We start from the raw sequence: 20,255 nt of genomic DNA on the forward strand, positions 1-20,255 counted from the left end.
TTATGTTTTATTATAGGAGTTGGAATTTACCACTTTTTGTACTCATAGATTAAATTAATGGAAACATAGTATACAAATAACAGAAATAAATAATTCAGCTCTATCCTATCTTTGGCATGGTGTCCAGTTCTGTATACCACATTTTAAGAAGGATTTGGAGAAAAAAAGCGATAGAAAAGCAATAACGAGGACCTGGATTGTGGGGGCAATATGCTGGCTCTGTTAAAAAGTGCTATTGCTAACATGTTGTAAGCCGCCCTGAGTCCAAGGAGAAGGGCGGCATAAAAATTGAATAAATAAATAAATAAGGATAATCTTGGGATTAGAAACAAAATGATAATGATAACAATAATAATAATAATAATAATAATAATTTATTAGATTTGTATGCCGCCCCTCTCCGAAGACTCGAGGCGGCATGCAGATATATGAGGACATGTCTATCCAACATTGTAAAATGCTTATTGAAGGGCATAGGATATTATTCTAGCTAGCACCAAAGGAGAAGACCATTATAACTTGTTTTCTTGTTCTATGTAGGAACAAGGTGCAAGACATAAAATACCGTATTTTTCTAAGATGCACCTTTTTACCCCCCAAAAGACAGTGAAAACTTGGGTGCATCTTATGCACCAAATGTAGCCCCACCCAGGCACCCCCACTTTGGTCTCTGCTTGCCAGCAATTTACTTCCTTGCAGAAAACAGCAGCAGAGCCTGCTTAGCACATGTCACTGAATTATCTACCTCCCCACACTCAGCTGATTGATTTAAATTGCCAGGAAGTCCACATGCTAAAGTGAAAGTGAAACTAAAGCTGCACAAGCAAATTGCTGGAGAGATCAAACTGGTGAAACTGGCTATTTTTTTTTTTTTTTGCTGCAAGTAGGTAAGTCAATAACTATAAATGCCTATAGAATGTTCAAATTATTAGACTTATTTTTTAAAGACTCTTTTATTATTAACTTAACAAAATGAAGAAGCTTTTTAAAATAAATTCTTGACCTGAGGAGGCCCAGTGCTATTGTATCTTCTTTTAAATAGCAGATAATACTTCCAGAAAGCCACATCAATTTTAAAGATCTGTAAAAGTATACAGTAATCTAAAATGTAACAGTGTCCTGTTTTAGTATTAAGCTAAGGCAGCTGAGTTAAACCCTCATTTAGTCCTCTTTGGAGTAGATCTATTTAAATAATTAGGTGGAGTTAATGTAATTACATTTAAGAAAACTTTCTGGGATTAATATACTGCCATAATGTACATATCTCCAATTCTTTGCTATCCCCATGGGTCAGGCACACATGCACAGAAATACAGTGTATATATCATCTGTGCTGCTTGCTATTTGGCAAATTGCTGCTAAGCAGAGGCCTTTTTCCCTTGTTTTCCTCCCCCAAAACTAAGGTGAGTCTTATACTCAGCTGTGCCTTATATTCTGAAAAATACAGTAATGATCTTACTATAACGACAAGCGGATTCCAGTTAAATATTAACAGAATTTTTCTAATGGTGTGAAGAGTTACACAGTAATTCATAGGGAAAAATTCCCCTCACTGGTTATTTTCAGGAATATGCTGGACAGACTTTAAGCCAGATATGTCCATCTGAAGGATGATATATCTCTTAATTCGGGAGGGAGGGTCATATATTGTTTTGATGTGTTGTGAGCCGCCCTGAGTCCTCGAAGAACGGCGGCATACAAATCCAATAAATAAATAAATAAATATACATGACTTTAAACAGCTGAAGTCACATTATTTCATGTTGCCTTTTAACAATGACAATCACTCTTCACAATTTTATTTGAAAATGAAATTCAAAAGCAGCAGGTGACTCGGATATGGATTCAAAAAGTTTGATGCTTTGTACGTTTGCTGATTCTTGAGGTTTACTTTTATTCTAGATGGTTGTTAATTTGAGTCCACCCAAGGTAAAGCCAAAAAGCAAGCACATTCTGTAACATAATAATAATAAAAATATATAGTGAAAGATCAAACCTAAGTATTAAAGTCTTACAACTATCTCATCCACCCAAAGTACAATTCCTATATTAACAATTGCAATTCAATAAAATTGACATAGAGCTGGAGGCTTCAGTGAGGCCTGTGTGCATGCGCGGTGAGGCAGTGTGCAGGGTTGTGCGCATGCACGGGGTGAGGGCAGTGCATTGCAGACTATCTTCAAGACCGCTTTCTTCCACATAGCTCTCAGCGACTGGTAAGGGCCCACAGAGTTGGTCTTCTCCAGGTCCTGTCAGCTAAACAGTGTTGGTTGGCACGGCCACCAGGGAGAGCATTCTCTGTGGCTGCTCCGACTCTCTGGAACCAGCTACCTCCTGAGATCTGGACTATCCCCACTTGTGGTCTTCCAGAGAGCATTGAAGACCTGGCTTTTTCGGCAGGCCTGAGGTTGTTGATCTGATGATTATAACCATCGAGATCCAACCATATGTCTTTCATTGTTTTATTTTAATTGTTTTTAAACAGTTTTTATAGGGTTTTTTTTTTAGTATTTTGGACGTTTATTTTTTGTTGTAAGCTACCCAGAGTTCCTAGGGAGTGGGTAGCATAAATAAATAAAAATTATGAGTGTGGGCACGGGTGTGCATGCTATTGCGTGGCCACACACCCTTTTGGCACCCGAGCCAAAAAAAGTTCCCATCACTATTGAATTTACACTGAACTATGGGTAATCAACAATATTAAATAATATACATCTTCAGCAATTATGTTTTTAAAAAATATATGAGCCTGCTATATTGCCACAGTAATAATATTGATCTCTTGGTAAAGCCATTTTTTACTCTTGGTAATATTCTAAAACAAACCATTTCATTTCTTTTTTCTTTATCCTGTCATTTTTTCTAAGTTCACCTCAAAAATTGAGATTAGCAAAACCAGAAGCAAACATGTTCTCACTCTATGGGGGTGAATATGAATTGCATATTCAAAATGGGTCAAAGCTTTGAGCTAACAATCAAAATATTGGAAGAAATTACCTTTCTGCAACAAAAAAGGTTGATTGTTTTTAAATAAAATTTCAGAAAGGCTAGCATTAGTGCTTGGATTATGTAGTTCGAAACAATTTTTCAGAGCAATGATGGCTCTTCCAAAGGCATATCTGGATTTATCTCTGAATATTGTCTTTCATGGCAATCCTTATTTGAATCCTGGAGAGCAGCAGCAGGAACTACAGATAAAGAGACAGTATAATTAGCGTAAGGATTTTACATGCTTTTGTTTCTGTTCTGCTCAGGATTTTTTCTCTAGAAAGAGCAGGACAGGGCTGCCAGTTCCCAGCATCAATCTAAGGTCGCTTGCTTACCTAGCTGTACACATTGATGCAGTATCACCACTTTAACTTTAATTACAGTGTACAGTATTATGACAAATATTTTGTTGCTGATTATAAATCAGATTAAAAAGTCACAAAATTGTACTCACCAAGTACATTCTCTTTCAGTAGGTTTTCCTGTTTCTTCTGCAATAAAATATAAAGGAAAATGCTATATGTATCTTATTTCTTTTGTCCACAGGGGGAAAAAACCATTCTTTAGCAAAGTAAGACCTGAACATCACATCCAATTTTTCGGGAGCTGTGTTGGTACAGTGGTTAGAATGCAGTATTGCAGCCTAACTTCTCAAATTGCCGGGAGTTGATTCCTTTGATCCTGACTGACTCTTCCATTCTTCCAAGGCGGGTAAAATGAGGACCCAGATTGTTGTGGGCAATATGACAACTATGTAAACCGCTTAGAGAGGGCTATAAAACATTGTGAAGTGGTGCATGAGTGCTATTGCTATTATCTAATAACTGATGTGTATCATTGTATAAATTGCTAGGTATAATTTAACATGACTAACATCCATCAAATATTTTGTATAAAATAAAGGGGAGTAATGGCCATACCTCCACAGATGTTTTCCACTGTAGATAGATCTCCTTTGATATTTCCCAATCAAGAGGAACTACATAATCATCTGGCAATAAAATATCTATAAAACAAGATCATACAAAGTGTTTTTAATCTACTCATAGGTTTGAAAGTTTACATTAAATAGGTGTGACAATCATTTGATTGCAAATCAAGCCGAAGAGCACACTGATTATGATATTACAATTAATGGCATACATGGAATGTGCAAGATAACAGCTATTAAAGCTTGATTCACACTTTCACATTTCACTTTTTTACTTAAGGCTTATTAACTTAAAATTGGGTCTCATAATGAATGCAATGAAAACTAGAAAGTTTTTTTAATTATTTGAGATATATTGGGAGCAATGGAAATAAAATATGACTTCATTTATTGTTTATTGAAATTGGTCATTAGTTTATATGCCTGATGCTTTGGAACTGCATAAATGAAGTATCTAATCCGGGATAGAAAATGTTTGTTACAATATAATTGCAGCAGTCAAGTATGAAATACAGGTGGTCCTCAACTTACAACAGTTCTTTCCACACTTGGACTGGGAAAAGCAACTTTTGTTTATGTTTAGAATTTTTGGGAAGCCACCAGAACCATTTGGGAGTGGGCAGCACATTCATTCTGAAACAAACAGTTGGAGGTCTTTTGGCAGTTTCCTTGGGACAGAGATAATTGTTTTTTAAGGCTCTATGAGCCCTTTCATCTTAGATAATGGACTGAAAAGAGCAATCAACTGCAATCCACATCAATAGCAATAATAGATAAAGGTAAAGGCAAAGGTTCCCCTTGCACATGTGCTAACTGTTCCCGACTCTAGGGGGCAGTGCCCATCTCCATTTCAAAGCAGAAGAGCCACCGCTGTCTGAAGATGTCTCCATAGTCATGTGGCCAGCATGACAATGCCAAAGGCACATGAAACGCTATTACCTTTCCACCGAAGGTGGTCCCTATTTTTCTACTTGCACTTTTTTACATGCTTTTGAACTGCTAGGTTGGCAGAAATTGGGACAAGTAATGGGATCTCACCCCATAAAACATCACTAGGGATTCGAATCGCTGAACTGCTGACCTTTCGATCAACAAGCTCAGTGTCTGAACCACCGTGTCCCACATAGCAAGAATAGTGTTGCATTAATGGTGATTATGGTTTGGCTCAGTTGCTTTTAGAGACCAGTTGTTGCTATTGCTGTTCCACTTTGGATAAAATGATGAATTTGAGAACTCGGAAAAGGGTGGCATGCAAATCTAATAAATTATTATTATTATTATTATTATTATTATTATTATTATTATTATTAACTGTTTCTTAATATTTGAAATAGGGATCATTGGCAGAGAGAATGGCCAACAGCTAGACAAGAGCTCAGTTGTGATTTTGTGCTTGCTGGATCAAAGTTGATTTAGGCAACTGCAAGATGGCATCTCAATGACAATAACACCAGTAGGTGTTTTTATTCTTATCAATTGTTCACACTCTCTTTTCAGCCAAGAAGCAGTTGATCCAGTTGTAGTAAACTGAATTTTAACGTAGAAGCCAAAGATTCATTCAATTGGTTAGTTTTCACAGTTTTTATGTCAAAGCAACATAGCATGAGGGGAATCATAGTACAGTATTTACATGTTATTATAAAAAGATTAATAAGCTAGAGGTGATATTGTGTAGTATCCTTTGTAAAGTTACGTGGGAAAAAATCTAGAGAACCTCATTTAAAAGTTCTAATATTATTAACTGGCAACATTAATCTATTGTCAGTGTGGTGACAATTTGAATAGTATGATCATGTGACCAGAATAAGGAATATCAACAAGAAAATTATTTGTTGTAGTGACGTTGACATTGTTCCTATAAACAAAACACTCCCAGAATAGTTTGAACAGTCCTACCATATTTATAAAACATTCTCAAAGAGAAAAGGCATTGAGGGCTGGAATATTTTTAAAATATCAATCTTCTCACTTGAATTAAATGTTTGAAAACCAAAAATTATGGCATCATTTAAGCAAACGTGGAACTGATGTGCCCATTTTACTGGACATTATAAGAAACATGCAAACTAATTAAATACACAGAAAATAATTTAAATTGAAAATTAGAAAGCCTGAAATCTAAAAATTGATCACATGATTTTTATGATGTTACACTTATGAGGTAGTGTATATCCTAATCATTAACATCAAAATAGGATTTTAAGTTTTTTTAAACTGACAATTATACCCCCAAAGTAAACAATAAAATTAACTTCTGCATAAAATGGTAATGAATGCTAAAAATGCATGCTAAAGTTTAAACTGCTGAGTTTTTTTAAAAAATTAAACAATATGAAATTCTACTTTTTTTTCAACTTTATTTTAGCTAACAATTTACCTAAAGGAACTCCTGGAGAACCGAAAAGTTCTACTAGTTGAAGTACAAATCTTAGTGATAAAGGAAGCTCCAAATTACTGGATTTTGTATGTGGGGAATCTTGAACATCTTTGATCTGAGAATTTACTTTTTGTTCACTTTCATTAATCACTTCCATATTTTCAAAAGGTTCAGCCATAGAGTTTGTAAGGTATTCAGTAATTAATTTAACTGAATCCAAAATATCTGGCTGAGTAACTGAAATTTTCTTCTCTTTGATTTCTATTGTTTCATCACATTCAAACAATTCTTGTTCACTTGGTGAGGGAGCTTTACATGAAACTAAAGTACATTCATGAATTGGAGTATCAGATTCTTTTGTTGAAATATTCACAGATTTGTCTGCCAGTTGATTGGAACCATTGTGTGAGGGAAGTTCCATATTAAAATCAGAAAATTCAATTACTACCTGGTAATTGGATGCTTCAAGTTCACAGCATTGTTTGTTCTTTTCTATAATTTCATTTGAAATATCTCTCTCTATTACTGTATCTATACTGTTTTGCACATTCTGATTCTTTTTAAGAGGAATATGCCGTGGTAAATCAAAGCTTGGGGCCAATTTGAAAATCCTTTTATATTTCTCTTTTTTCTTTGGTAAAGCTAATATGCATTCATCAGTTGTGAAACTGGTTTTCCTTCCACTTTCTCTGACAAATTCACTAGCATTATCACATATCTTATTTTCCATCAGCAATAATGATAAAGGACTGTTTGTTGTATCGTTATTTTCATGCAGGAGTTTTCCACTGTTTTCTTTCACGAATTCCTTACTAGAATTATAATCAGTTATTTCTGTTATTGCATCGGAAAGCATCTTCTTAGGCCTTTTAACCTTTTTTGGTCTTTGCTGAAACATTTTAGATACATCCTCAGGCCAAGTCAAACAGGATTCATTTTTCTCTGTCTTTGTCTGAAATTGTTCATCAACCAAATCAAAAGAAAAGAAAGCCCAGGAATTCATTTCATTAGTTTTTGAAGTTCTATATGGATGTGGAAGATTTGTTTCTTTTTCATTGCTTAATATTTGGTTTCCTTCGACCAAGTTTTCAGCAGATGTATTTTTGTTTTCTTTATCAGTCAATACACTATTTTTTCTTGCATCATTTTGATCGGATTGAAATGAATTTTGATTATGATCTAAAGTGTTACTATCACTTTCTGCAAGCAATATGCTGTTGATCCCATTTGATAAATGGCAACTGGATAATTGGCTAGCTATATTTTCATTTAGAGTAACTGATAGCGACACATCTTCAGTAATATTTGCTTTTAGTGACTTCTTTAAAGACATTGAATTTACCATAACAGAATCAAGGAATCCCTTTTTTTGCAATTCAGAAAGTTGTAAATGATTATGTTTCATTGAGCCATTCTCACAATCAATTTTAGTTTCATCTGGATTGCCAGTCACTAATTCTAATTGTTCATTGTCTTCTGAATTTTCTTGCTCGCTTCGTGATAAATCCCCATCACTTGGAATTAAGTGTTGATCTGATTTTATGTCTACTGATGTAATAACAGCATTTTTTACTTTTCTGTTCTTCCTTCGTTTCTTTTTTTGTTTTATCTTGTGTAATCTGTGTTTCTTCTTTACATCCAGTTCCCTAAATAGAATAAAGAACTAAATATGAACAAATTATTAAGAATGTTCTTAGTGCAAACATACACCTTATGACTAATTACATAAATAACAAGAGCATCCCCTTAAGACAATTATGGAGTGATTCAGCTTTAATCACACAACAGATTCATAACATTTTTCTAATTATTCAAAAGTGCCACAGAAAATATTTTTTACTTAAATGTTAGATAATAAGAGCAGAAGGTATTTAATCAAAGTATGTACTTAAAAACAGAACAGAATGTTGTACTGACATAAGTAGGCCCAAGGTTGGCTCAGCCTTCCATCCTTCGAAGGACGGTAAAATGAGAACCCAAATTGTTGGGAGCAATATGCTGATTCTCTGTAAATCACTTAGAGAGGGCTGTAAAGCACTATGAAGCTGTGTATACGTAAGTCTAAATGCTAATGCTATTGGTAATATGTTCACTAGCATGAAACATTTCTATCATATATTTTGTTACACGAGAAGACATTTTTAACCAGAAAATAATAGTATAAACATGTATTCAAGTTGTAATATAGAATACATGACTTTTTTCTAATTAGTTGTGGAAGACATAAGAAAAAAATCCTCTCTGATTATGGTTTCATCGTGGCACTATTAAAGATGCCTGTAGTATCTAGTGTGTAAGATGTAGTATCTAGTGTGTATTTTTAAAATAGGTATCAAAGACCAAACTGCTCCAATCTGCTTTTAACTAAAATTTGGAACTCATCTATATCTTTAAGTTGCACTAAAATCCATAGAATATCATGAAAGTGTATTTCTGTCTGGAGAAAAAAAATGGTTAATTTACATTCTTTCATTTTATAGTTTTACTCGTGTCATTTTGAAATCATGTTTCGCCTGAAAAGATACATAACTGGGAGGAAAGAGTAGTTATCATTTTCTTCCTCTAATACAGTGGTTCTCAACCTGTGGGTTGAGACCTCTTTGGGGATTGAACTACCTTTTCACAGGGGTAGCCTAAGACCATTGGAAAACACGTTTCCGATGGTCTTAGGAACTGAGACACCACTCCTCTATCCATCTAGAGGCGGGTCCAACTACATGCAAATAGACTATTGCACACACACAAAAAATCTGTACCATGGAAACTTCTGAGCATGTGCAGAAGCCGAATTTCCAGCATTGTACATGCATCACCATCTTGTTTTTGCCTCTCTTTTTTTGCATTTGGTTTTTTAAAAATGGGCACTGTGCATGCGTGTGTGCAAAGCACACATGTGCCCACTTGGTGCACCTACACAGTGCAGGAGGAAGCGAACCGGCAGCGTGGTAAATTAAAACCCACCCCGGAGTTTCCTAATAGTTTTATTATCTTATGGTTGGGGGTCACTACAACATGAGTAAATGTATTAAAGGGTAACGGCATTAGGAAAGTTGGGAACCACTGCAGTCTAACACGTTATAATATTTTTATTAATATTATTTGACCTCACCTCATCTTATTCTCAAATTGTTTATGGATAATCCCTAAATGAAGAACAAAACACATAAAATACGTTAGCTGATACAAACTGACTAATTTTATGCATCCCTTCATATAGAATTCCATAACTGAACTTATGCATGGACACTATAGGATAGACATGTTGAAACAGACTGGCATTAGGTCTCAGCTAGCATGGTTCTTCTTTTCTTCAGACAATTAAGTATACATTCTGTATTTATTCCCACTTTCATTTCTCTACTTGATTTCCTGTGACAGATTTTTGACTGCCAATTTGTCAGAGAAATTCTTGTACTCTGTAAAAAGCTCCAGTATATATGCTAAACTATCACACGCAGTTTTTATGGTTGTGTCTTTCTCTCCCTCTGTGTATAGTCTCTCTGGCAAAATCAAGATTCTAATCAGCTGTTCATACCTTCACCTGAATAGAACCCACAATTCTATTTGCAATCAGATGAAAATATATACCAAGGAGATAGATTCAAACTTAGAACAGAAGAGGGTAAAGTGTAGTTCGGAGAACCGGTAAATACCACCTGATTGGCTCCGCCCCCATCTATCATCTGCCTCCCAAGTCCCAGCTGATGAGGAAGAAATGGAGATTTTAGCATATCCTTCCCCTGCCACACCCACCAAGCCACGTCACACCCAAAGAACTGGTAGTAAAAACATTTGAATCCCACGACTGGGCTAAAGTATTACTAAAACCATCATGACTTTAAACTAGATGAAACTATGATAGAGTAACAATTTTTGAATCAAGAGACCTCAAATGGACTAATTTGCAGAATGCATCCAAAATCTAGAACCCAACGGCTGAAGGAATGAATGACATTTTTAAAAGTTGTAGCTATTTAAGTGCTACTGGCTGCTGTTGCATTGCTGAGCTGCTGTTAAGGTTGCATGATTACTTGCAGGACCATCTTCTGCCTCATTTAACCCAGCGGCTGGTCAGTCCCAGAGTTGGCCTTCTCCAGGTCCTGTCAGCCAGGCAATACTGCCTGGCAGGGCCTAGGGGAAGAGCCTTCCCTGGGGCAGCCCCTACCCTCTGGAATCAATTGCCCCCGGAGATTCATACTGCCCCCACCCTCCCAGCCTTTCGTATAGCCTTAAAAACACACCACTGCTGACAGGTTTGGGGCCACTGAATTTTAACATCTACCTGACCTATTATTGAATTAATAATATATGTTAGTAGGAAATGTGGATGATTTTTTTTACTGAATTAGGGTTTTAGAATATGACTATTGTTAGATTTTCTGTTAGATTTCATGTTTTTTTTTAGTATTTTAAATGTTAAATTTCTTACATATTTTGTATTTGTTTTGTTGTAAGCCTCCCTGGGTCTCAGGAGAAAGGGGGCATAGAAATCAAATAGATAGATAGATAGATAGATAGATAGATAGATAGATAGATAGATAGATAGATAGATAGATAGATAGATAGATAAACAGATGGATGGATGGATGGATAGATAGAGATAGATAAATGGATGGATAGGTAGGTAGGTAGGTAGGTAAGTAGGTAGATAGCTTTTGTTTTCAACATTTTGTCTTGTAATCACCCACTCCCCCACCAAACTATAGCCACTTACCTGCTTGTTGGGTAGGATAGGATAAGGGAAGATTTCTGATGTTTCCTGCCAGATTCCCTCTAGGAAACTCAATGAGGAAACCAGCAGGAAGTTGCTGCTGATCCCACTGCTTCTTTGCCCACCCTTGGTCATTCTGTTTCTTTTTTTAGGTAAGCAAAGATCTCTGATATGATGACCCAGTGAGGCATGGGTTGAAAATAAATTTAAAACTGTTCTTCCTTATCTAGCATTTTTCTCTCTGTGTATAGGGAGTAATTCAAAACTTGCATTTTCTATTTATGATCTTCATGGTAGCAGGAAGAGCCGCCCCGAGTTTTCGGAGAGGGGCGGCATACAAATCCAAATAATAAATAAATAAATAAATAAATAAATAAATAAAGAGTAGTGGTTCTTAGCACCTTATTCTGCCACATATATTAATTCATTTTCTCTCATTCTGCTCAAAATCCAAAACATTGCATTACACATGGTGGCATTGGCAATAATAAGGCCTAATATTTATACAGTATTGTAAATTTATAGAGAAATTAACCTCCTTTTAAAGAATACTATGGGATTTCGTTCTGAACTAACTTATATAGGACTGCATTATTAATCACTGTTCATAAAAATCATACTTACCTGATAGGGGACATAACCTTGATCTTATTAATCAGTGTTTTTTAAAAATATATCTATTAATTATTAACATTAAAACACAAAACAAATACAAAACAGAAAAAATTCACAATAGGGACATAAACGAAAATTAAAAACAAAAACAAAACATGACCTATACGAACATAAGACTAACTTAAACATTCAATGATTTGTAAGTTTGCCAACCTACTTGTTGGCATTGCTACTACAGCTTTCTAACTGTTATTTTCTATATTATTTATAAAAATCTTGACAGTGCTAATTTCACACTTATATCTAGTATTAAAAAATAAAAAAGGAGTAACAAGATTGCTAAAACAATATATTTGACTGTTATGGATGTTTAAGGTTTTAAGGTGTTTTTTTTTTTGTTAACCCAATTGCACCATCTATTCCAAGTTTGGTAGAATTCTGTGTTGTCTTTTTGTTGAATTTCCATTGTCATTTTATTCATCTCAGCGATTTCATAAATTTTATTTATTACATTTAATGCTGATGGGATATTACTTGATTTCCATATTTGTGCAAAGGTAATTCTGGCCGCAGTAATTATATGTATTGTTAAGTATCGATCCTCTTTTGATATTTTTTACCTAATAATTCTGAACATATATAGTTCTGGTTTCAGAGTAATTTGTAAATTGGTTATTTGTTCTAAATAATTTTTAATTTTACTCCAAAACTTTTTGGCCATTGGACAAGTCCACCATGTATGATAGTATGTTCCGATTTTCTTTTGACATTTCCAACATTTTGGTGATATATTTGGATACATTTTGGATAGTCGAGCAGGTGGCAAATGCTACCTGTAAAACATTTTATAAATATTTTCTTTATATGTGGATGATATTGTTAGTTTGTAATTAACGGTCCATATTTTTTCCCATTCATCTATATTAATGGTACAGTGTTCCCTCGATTTCCGCGGGGGATGCGTTCTGAGACCGCCCGCGAAAGTCGAATTTCCGCAAAGTAGAGATGGGGAAGTAAATACACCATTTTTGGCTATGAACAGTATCACAAGCCATCCCTTAACACTTTAAACTCCTAAATTACCATTTCCCATTCCCTTAACAACAATTTACTCACCATTATTACTGGTACTCACCATTGAATAGTGATCCTGATATTTATAAACATAATTATTTATTAACAATAATTATTTTTTTGTTATTTATTTGCAAAAAATATTAGTTTGGCGATGACATATGACATCATCGGATGGAAAAACCGTGGTATAGGAAAAAAACTGCGAAGTATTTTTTAATTAATATTTTTTGAAAAACCGTGGTATAGGCTATCCGCGAAGTTCGAACCCGCGAAAATCGAGGGAACACTGTATAGCCGAAATTTTCTGCCCATGCTGTCATAGACCCTTTGACCTGGTCTTCTATCATTTTGGAATTAAGAAGATGTTTATACAGCTTTGAGACTAATTTTTCTCCTGGGCCAAATAATATTTTATCTAATTAGTTTTTCGGTTGGAATCCTGTTTTCTTATCTTCACTATACACTACACTACACTATACTGGTTAAATTCAAAATTAATATATGCAGACGAGGATGGTGTCTTTGTGCAAGATTTGGCACCTGGTGCATGTGCAGAAGTTGAATCTTGTGCCGACGTGCGCAAGCGCACGCCGGGGTCACAGAGCTCCACAGGAAGCCCACCAATAGCAGTGGCGACGGGGAGCCCTTGCCTGGTGGGGCCTAGAACTGGATGTATTCTCAAGGCAGGGTCTGACTAAAACAGAATAAAACTGGAATGATGATTGTTTCTTAAACTTACGTCTGTCCTTTTGCAGTCATATTTCTCTGTTCTCTAATAATCAGTCTGTAATAATCCTTTATTCGAGGGATAAAGTGCTCCCTGTTCGTTCATGGTTGTCAGTCATCGGAGAGCCATTCACGAAGGCAGTGTATGGCTCCACCCACCCACTGCCATTTGGGTTCTTTTACCGTCTGTGCATGGTCAAATCGTTCTGGGCATGTGCAGAGGGTAAAAGTACCCAAATGGCAGTGTCCAGACAAGTGGGCAGAGCCTTACGCTGCCTTTGTGACCGGCTCTCCAATGACTGGCAGGCACAAGCAAACCGGGACTATTTCACCTGTTTTATTCCTATATATTTTCACAGGTACTATTACTAAGCTGCATGCTAAACCTTTGCATTTGATTTCTGGTTCCAAAATGAGTACTGTAATTGGCACTGTCTATTTTTCAGATCATCAGGACCACCCTCAACAACCATTTCCTCGAAGCCAATTGTTTAAAAAGACAAAGTGCTCCCTCCAACAAAATGAATAAATAAATAAAAATTAAAAGTGACTTTGTCCTGCCTTAAGATATCTCCCACAATTCCACGTTTTTAAAAAGATGTATTGATTCTTGTACAATTTGTTACTTTATCTATAGCTGTTTTATTTCCTTTTTAATGTTTCATTTAAAAAGCTTCTATACTATTCCATTTCTAAATTACAGGTAATCCTTGAATTATGACTGGTCACTTAACAACTGTTATTAAGTTATCTTTCACGCAAAATTCCCCATTCCCAAAACCTTTGCTAGAAACATTAGTGTGGATCTGCTTTTATTTTAAAAAAAATTGTATGCATGCATGCTCACCCTCAATTTGCAAATAACTTGGTTATACAGGAAGCCAAACAAGAGCTACCCATGGTTCCCCTTTGTCACCTTTCCTCCCATATTTTGGTGCACCTCAATTTTCCCAATGCACATTCAGGATTCCCCTTTTTTTTAATTCATAGAAGTCACCAACTTAATACATGCATCGTCCTTTGCTACTGGGGAGCACGATGGTTTTGGAAATGCTGGCCATCTGATTCATCTTGTGGAAGTTAATGGAGAAGGGGGAGGGTCCTTTGAAGTCTTCACTTAGGCATTTTCTTCCCCTTTTAAGCCCAACAGGGATCTGGTGGGACTGGGGAAAGGCCTATAGGGACCCAAGGAGTGGGAAGCGGCACACAGAGTGTCTCAAGGGTTAGGGCGACCTTTGAGGAGCAGAGAAAACTGTGCCTGTGCTAGTCACCCAGGACCTCCCTCACTTCTAAGGCATCCCATGCTTCACTCAATGACCCACACCTTTGTTTAATGAGTCACAGAGAGGAGCAGGGTTGGGAGGATCGATGCTTCTCAAGACCATCATCACATGAAAACATAATGGCCAAGCTCCATTATTTCAAGGACCCTCTGTGTTCATCATATTTTACAAAGGCAGGATTGAAATAAAGTTATGTTTAACTTCAAAATACATTACTGTATACCTTAATTGCATTACATTATGAAGTATTTCAATTTTCAAATATATATATATTATTGTTACCTGTAGGGTTAGGGCACAAATACTGGAAATAAATTAAGTGCATATAATGTTTTCTTCATACTGTGAATCGTAAAAGCAGTTTACAATAAAATAATTTGGATTCCATAATACAGCCTATAAACTAAAACAATATAAAAGTAACATTAATTATAAACAAGAAAAATAAAAATAATCATTAATATAACACTCAGTAAAATATTGTAAGGAAAGCCATATTATCAACAGGTATAAAAAAGGTATAACAGTAGGTCCTCACAAATTTGCAGGGAAGGGCTACCTGTAAAATAATTGCAAGAGAAGATTTACTTTTAGCACATGCATTAAGATCTTCCTTGACTGTCCGTCAGATATATCCTTCCAAATAGTTTATGTCAAAAGCAAAAGCATCTCAGTAAATAATTGGAGGGTTCTGTAAAGTCTATATCCCCCCTGAATAAATTAATAGTTACTTCTGGAATAAAATCAGTGATAGTGTCATACATAGAGCATTGCAGTAATCCACCAGAATGTGAACAATTAAGGCCAAACTAACATGCCGGAAAAGGAGCAGGAACCGATATACAACTAAAATTGCAAGCACCCCAGATGACATAGGTTATTGTACTATAACTGATAACCATGATGTGAGGAAGACTTCCATCCAAGCTATGTGCTTCTTAAATGAGGGAAAACATGTACTGCATTTTTCGAAGAATAAGACGCACCTTTTTACCCCGCAAGAGGGTGAAAACCTGGGTGCATCTTATACATCGAAAGTAGCCCCACCCAGCCACCCTCCTAGCAATTTACCTCCTCGCAGCAAACAGCAGAAGAGCCTGCTTAGCACAAGCCACTGATTATCTACTTCCTGACACTCAGCTGATTGATGGAAGTTGCCAGCAAGCCCAGACCCCGAACACCTAACAGTAGTGTTGTTAAGTAGCATTGAGAACCAAAATGTGGCTTGTGAGTTTCCCCAGCCCAACTCCCTCATATGCACTGAGATATACACATTTATGTTTTCCTACTGTTTTTTTTTAAAAGCTGTAACCCAATCCGTTCAAACTGCCTTGCTTGTTCATATGCTTATTTCATGTTTGTGGGAAGAAAGATAGAAACATAGAAGAAACATAGAAGACTAACGGCAGAAAAAGACCTCATGATCCATCTAGTCTGCCCTTATACTATTTTTTGTATTTTATTTTAGGATGGATATATGTTTATCCCAGGTATGTTTAAATTCAGTTACTGTGGATTTACCAACCACGTCTGCTGGAAGTTTGTTCCAAGGATCTACTACTCTTTCAGTAAAATAATATTTTCTCATGTTGCTTTTGATCTTTCCCCCAACTAATTTCAGATGAGGATTAATACAAAAGTAGAAAAAAATGGAGCTCATTGTCTGCTATAAGGAACAAGTACAAAATTGGGGATAGATAATGTCTACTTCTGAAAGGAAAAGTCACGTCCTCATCATGAGGCTTTTGTGGTAGACCAGATCAGAAAACACAATAATACTACAGCTGCATTTTATTCAGATAGACTATAGCAGTGATGGCGAACCTTTTTTGCCCTCGGGTGACGAAAGAACGTGTGTGCGCACTGTCACCCATGCATGAGTGCTCACACCCATAATTCAACTCCTGGGGTGGATGGAAAGTTTTCCCCACCTCGCGGAGGCCCTCTGGAGGCAAGAAACGTCCTGTTTCCCAACTTCTGGTGGGCCCAGTAGGTTCATGTTTCACCCTTCCCAGGCTCCAAAGGCTTCCCTGGAGCCAGAAGAGGGTAAAATTGCCCTTCCCGTCCTATGCAGAGGCTCTCTGGAAGCCAAAAGCGTCCTCCCAGAACCTCTGCGCAAGCCAAAAATCAGCTGGCTGACACACACATGAATGTTGGAGCTGAGCTAGGGCAATGGCTCGTGTGCCAGCAGATAGGGTTCCGCGTGCCACCCATGACACCCATGTTCGCCATCACGACTATACCAACAGAATCTTGCAAGTTTCATAGTTTCTCCTTATCTTGCTCCCCAGTAAGTCAGGAAAGAGTCAAGCTTAGTTTCTTCTGAATGTTACCTGCTTTTTAGCCTTAAGGAATGCTTTTGTCCTTTTTGTTTACATAATTGTTACTGAATCTTGGCCCCAAAGTTATCTGGTTTCCTGCATATCATGATGAATTACATAACTATGTTGAGATGAACAAAGGCAATATTCTCATATTACTAATTATAAAATATGTACTATTAACTTGCAAAATACTGGTGCACTGACTAATAGTTATAAGCACACATTGTTAAATGCAAAGTTTAATTAAACTTACTGAACTTAATTTTTACAAGAACCTCTTCTACTTAAAAAAAGAAAATGGCAATGGAGCAAAGAAATTAAGCAGCAAATTATCCAAAATATCTTTTAATTATTTCTATTTAGTAGTATTTACATGCATATTTTTCAATACATTAAAGATTAGGACACACAAAAAATAATAAATATCCAGAATTGAATCTGGACTTCGAGTCTCATTGCATGATTCTCCAATCCTCTATGTGTTTTTCGTTTAAAAGAAAAAGAAACACAAGAAACAAAGTCATATTTGTATAGAGTTATAATAAATAATAAAAAAGTAGAAAAAGTAGTTGTAGAGAAAAATAAGAGATCAAACTGCACTTCAGTAGATAATATTGCCAGATATTACCATGTAGTTAAACAGATTTGGGGTTTTTGAATATGACTGTGGGGAAATCACTTAAATATTGTATTCTCACTATTAACTATTCCATCCATATTATGAGGTTCCTTTCATCAACCTGGGTGCCCTAGAGATGTGTTGATTTCTTTTCCCTTCCCAACCAACATGGTCCTTAGTGAACATTTGGAAGTTTGAGCTCACAGACCTGAGGGTGAAATTGTTATAAGAGTTCTGTAGGTGCAGAATGATCTATCTATCCTACATTTGAGTTCACTGTCAAAGGGTAAAGTGTAATGGAACCACTATTCCATCATATGGATATCCTGGTGAAGGCTGAAGGTTTCATTCAAAATCATGTAAGTAAATGTTTTCTGTAAGTTTGAGTCAGTAGATTCATAAACATATCAGTCTAGACTCCGAGGGGTGGGATTCAATTTTTTTACTACCGTTTCTGTGGGTTTGGCTTGGTGGGAGTCATGACTGAGTAGAAGTGGCTAACTCGACATCACTCCCGGCAAGGCAGGGTGGTACCTTGCAATAAGTGACTTTGAATTGGCCACATCCACTCAGTCACATGACCCCACCAAGCCACACCCATCAAACTACACCCACATAACCAGCAGAAAAATTAGTCCAAGTCTTCTAGTGTTCAACCTGATTGTCTCTCCTCCTTGGCCTCATACACACAGCAAACAGACACACATCTCATTGCACTGGAGGGACTCATCCACGTGTGATGAGATATGTGCCTGCTGGTGCCGCTCGCAGCCAAACTTGACCAGAACAGCCTGCTGCACCAAAAGGATGGCGTCACAGCAGAGCTGCTCTGAACGCAGCTGAAAACTACTGGTGGCTGGAGGCTTCTCGCGAAAGATGGCCGAGCCTCCTCGTGTCCTGTGCCACCTCCTCACCAAGGCACGGATGAAAGTGAGTAAGATGGCGGGCAAGCGGGTGGCATGTGGGCAGAGGCCCCAGGGAAGGCCAGAGCCAGTGACTGGCACATCCCCTGTCCCTGACCTGAGATGAAGGGCGAGTGGGTGACGTGGGCAGAGGTCCCCTGGGGAAAGCCAGAGAATGGTGCATTCCCTGACCTAGCCAAGGTGACTGGCAAGCGGTTGGAGGCTCCAGGGTTTCGGGGAATAGCACGTCCCTGGGTCCCCAAACTGAGGTGAAAGATGACGGGTGGCATTCTTACCTTTGGTGAGCAGAACAGGAGAGACGAGGCAATTAGCTGGGCAGTGTGGCAAAGGCAACATATAAAAGGTGTGGTGGGTGGGGTGAGTGGGTGGGATGAGCGGTGACCAGCCAGGTGGGGGGCAGAGGTACAGTGTTCCCTCGATTTTCGCGGGGGATGCGTTCCGAGACCGCCTGCGAAAGTTGAATTTCCGCAAAGTAGAGATGCGGAAGTAAATACACTATTTTTGGCTATGAACAGTATCCCAAGCCTTCCCTTAACATTTTAAACCCCAAATTACAATTTCCCATTCCCTTAGCAACCATTTAGATCATTACTCACCATGTTTATTTATTAAAGTTTATTTTAAAAAATGTTTTTTAAAGGCAGACAAAAGTTTGACAATGACAATGACGTCATCGGGTGGGAAAAACCATGGTATAGGGGAAAAAACCGCAAAGTATTTTTTAATTAATATTTTTGAAAAACCGTGGTATAGACGTTCCGCGAAGTTCGAACCCGCAAAAATCGAGGGAACACTGTATTGCCGGTTCGGCAGACCAGTTAAACTTTTCGCTACCAGTTCAAGCAAATTGGTCCGAACCAGATGAATACCACTTCTGGCCAAGACATGAGAGATAAAGTGAATATTTCCGTTAATAGTTTGATTATCTAGAAATATTATGGGAAAGTATGTTTAAATTGTATTTCTGGCTGCTGCTTTAATAAATGTCTTTATTTTTGTAGATTTCATCACTGAGCATGGATATTATGTCCTGCATAACTTTATTTTTTTTAAAAAATCTAGTCATGAAAGCTGAATTATTTTACTAACAGTTCTTAATAACTTATAAGAATTTTTTCTACAGGGCATGCTACTCTTTAACTTCCAAAGGTTCTCATGGAGAAATGGAGCCCGGTTTAATACTTAAGTCCATTGACATTGGATTGTTGAAGCAGTAGTACAAAAACCATGCAGAAAGAAAACAGGCATTCAAATTATTACGTGGCCTTAGCACAGACTTTTTGTGATTTCAGCCACAAACATATCATGAAGTAGATATTGTTTACATTATATCCTAAACAAATGTAAAATGATGTTGTAACTAATGCCAGTTTCACTTTTTCAACATATTTGAATGTATTAATTACTTCACAAGAAAATTAAGTACCCATATCAAAAGGCACATTATTTAACATACCATAATAGGGTGGATTTAGAATTTGATAAAAAAAGTTATATGTGAGAACTGATTTATAAAGATACAAATCACATGCTGCATGCTGATATTCAAAGTCACAGATTTTAACTGCAGAATTTTGCCACCACTTTTGCAACTTATACAGATAAAATTCTGTACAGATCAGAAAATAAAAACATAAGAACTTCAGCTGAATGTCAATGTTTTTGATAAACTTCATTAATA

At 36.7% G+C, this 20,255-nt stretch overlaps 1 protein-coding gene across 2 annotated transcripts; it reads right to left on the bottom strand.

The window, feature by feature from the left end:
• Positions 1 to 1,753: 1,753 nt before the first annotated feature.
• LOC139166410 (uncharacterized) lies at positions 1,754 to 15,363 on the bottom strand. Of its 2 annotated transcripts, XM_070749887.1 has the most exons (7): positions 14,991 to 15,363; positions 9,406 to 9,439; positions 6,297 to 7,942; positions 3,909 to 3,994; positions 3,443 to 3,479; positions 2,998 to 3,188; positions 1,754 to 1,953 (listed from the first exon to the last, which is right to left on the bottom strand). In XM_070749887.1, the coding sequence occupies exons 1-6, from the start codon at positions 15,031 to 15,033 to the stop codon at positions 3,088 to 3,090; spliced, it is 1,947 nt and encodes a 648-aa protein (XP_070605988.1). In that variant the 5' UTR covers positions 15,034 to 15,363; the 3' UTR covers positions 1,754 to 1,953; positions 2,998 to 3,087. The 2 variants fall into 2 exon arrangements, with proteins under 2 accessions (XP_070605988.1, XP_070605987.1); XM_070749886.1 differs by lacking the exon at positions 14,991 to 15,363 and having other exon boundaries at positions 9,406 to 9,613.
• Positions 15,364 to 20,255: the final 4,892 nt, after the last annotated feature.

Source organism: Erythrolamprus reginae, chromosome 4 (assembly GCF_031021105.1).
Source record: "Erythrolamprus reginae isolate rEryReg1 chromosome 4, rEryReg1.hap1, whole genome shotgun sequence".
NCBI classification, from domain to species: domain Eukaryota; kingdom Metazoa; phylum Chordata; class Lepidosauria; order Squamata; family Dipsadidae; genus Erythrolamprus; species Erythrolamprus reginae.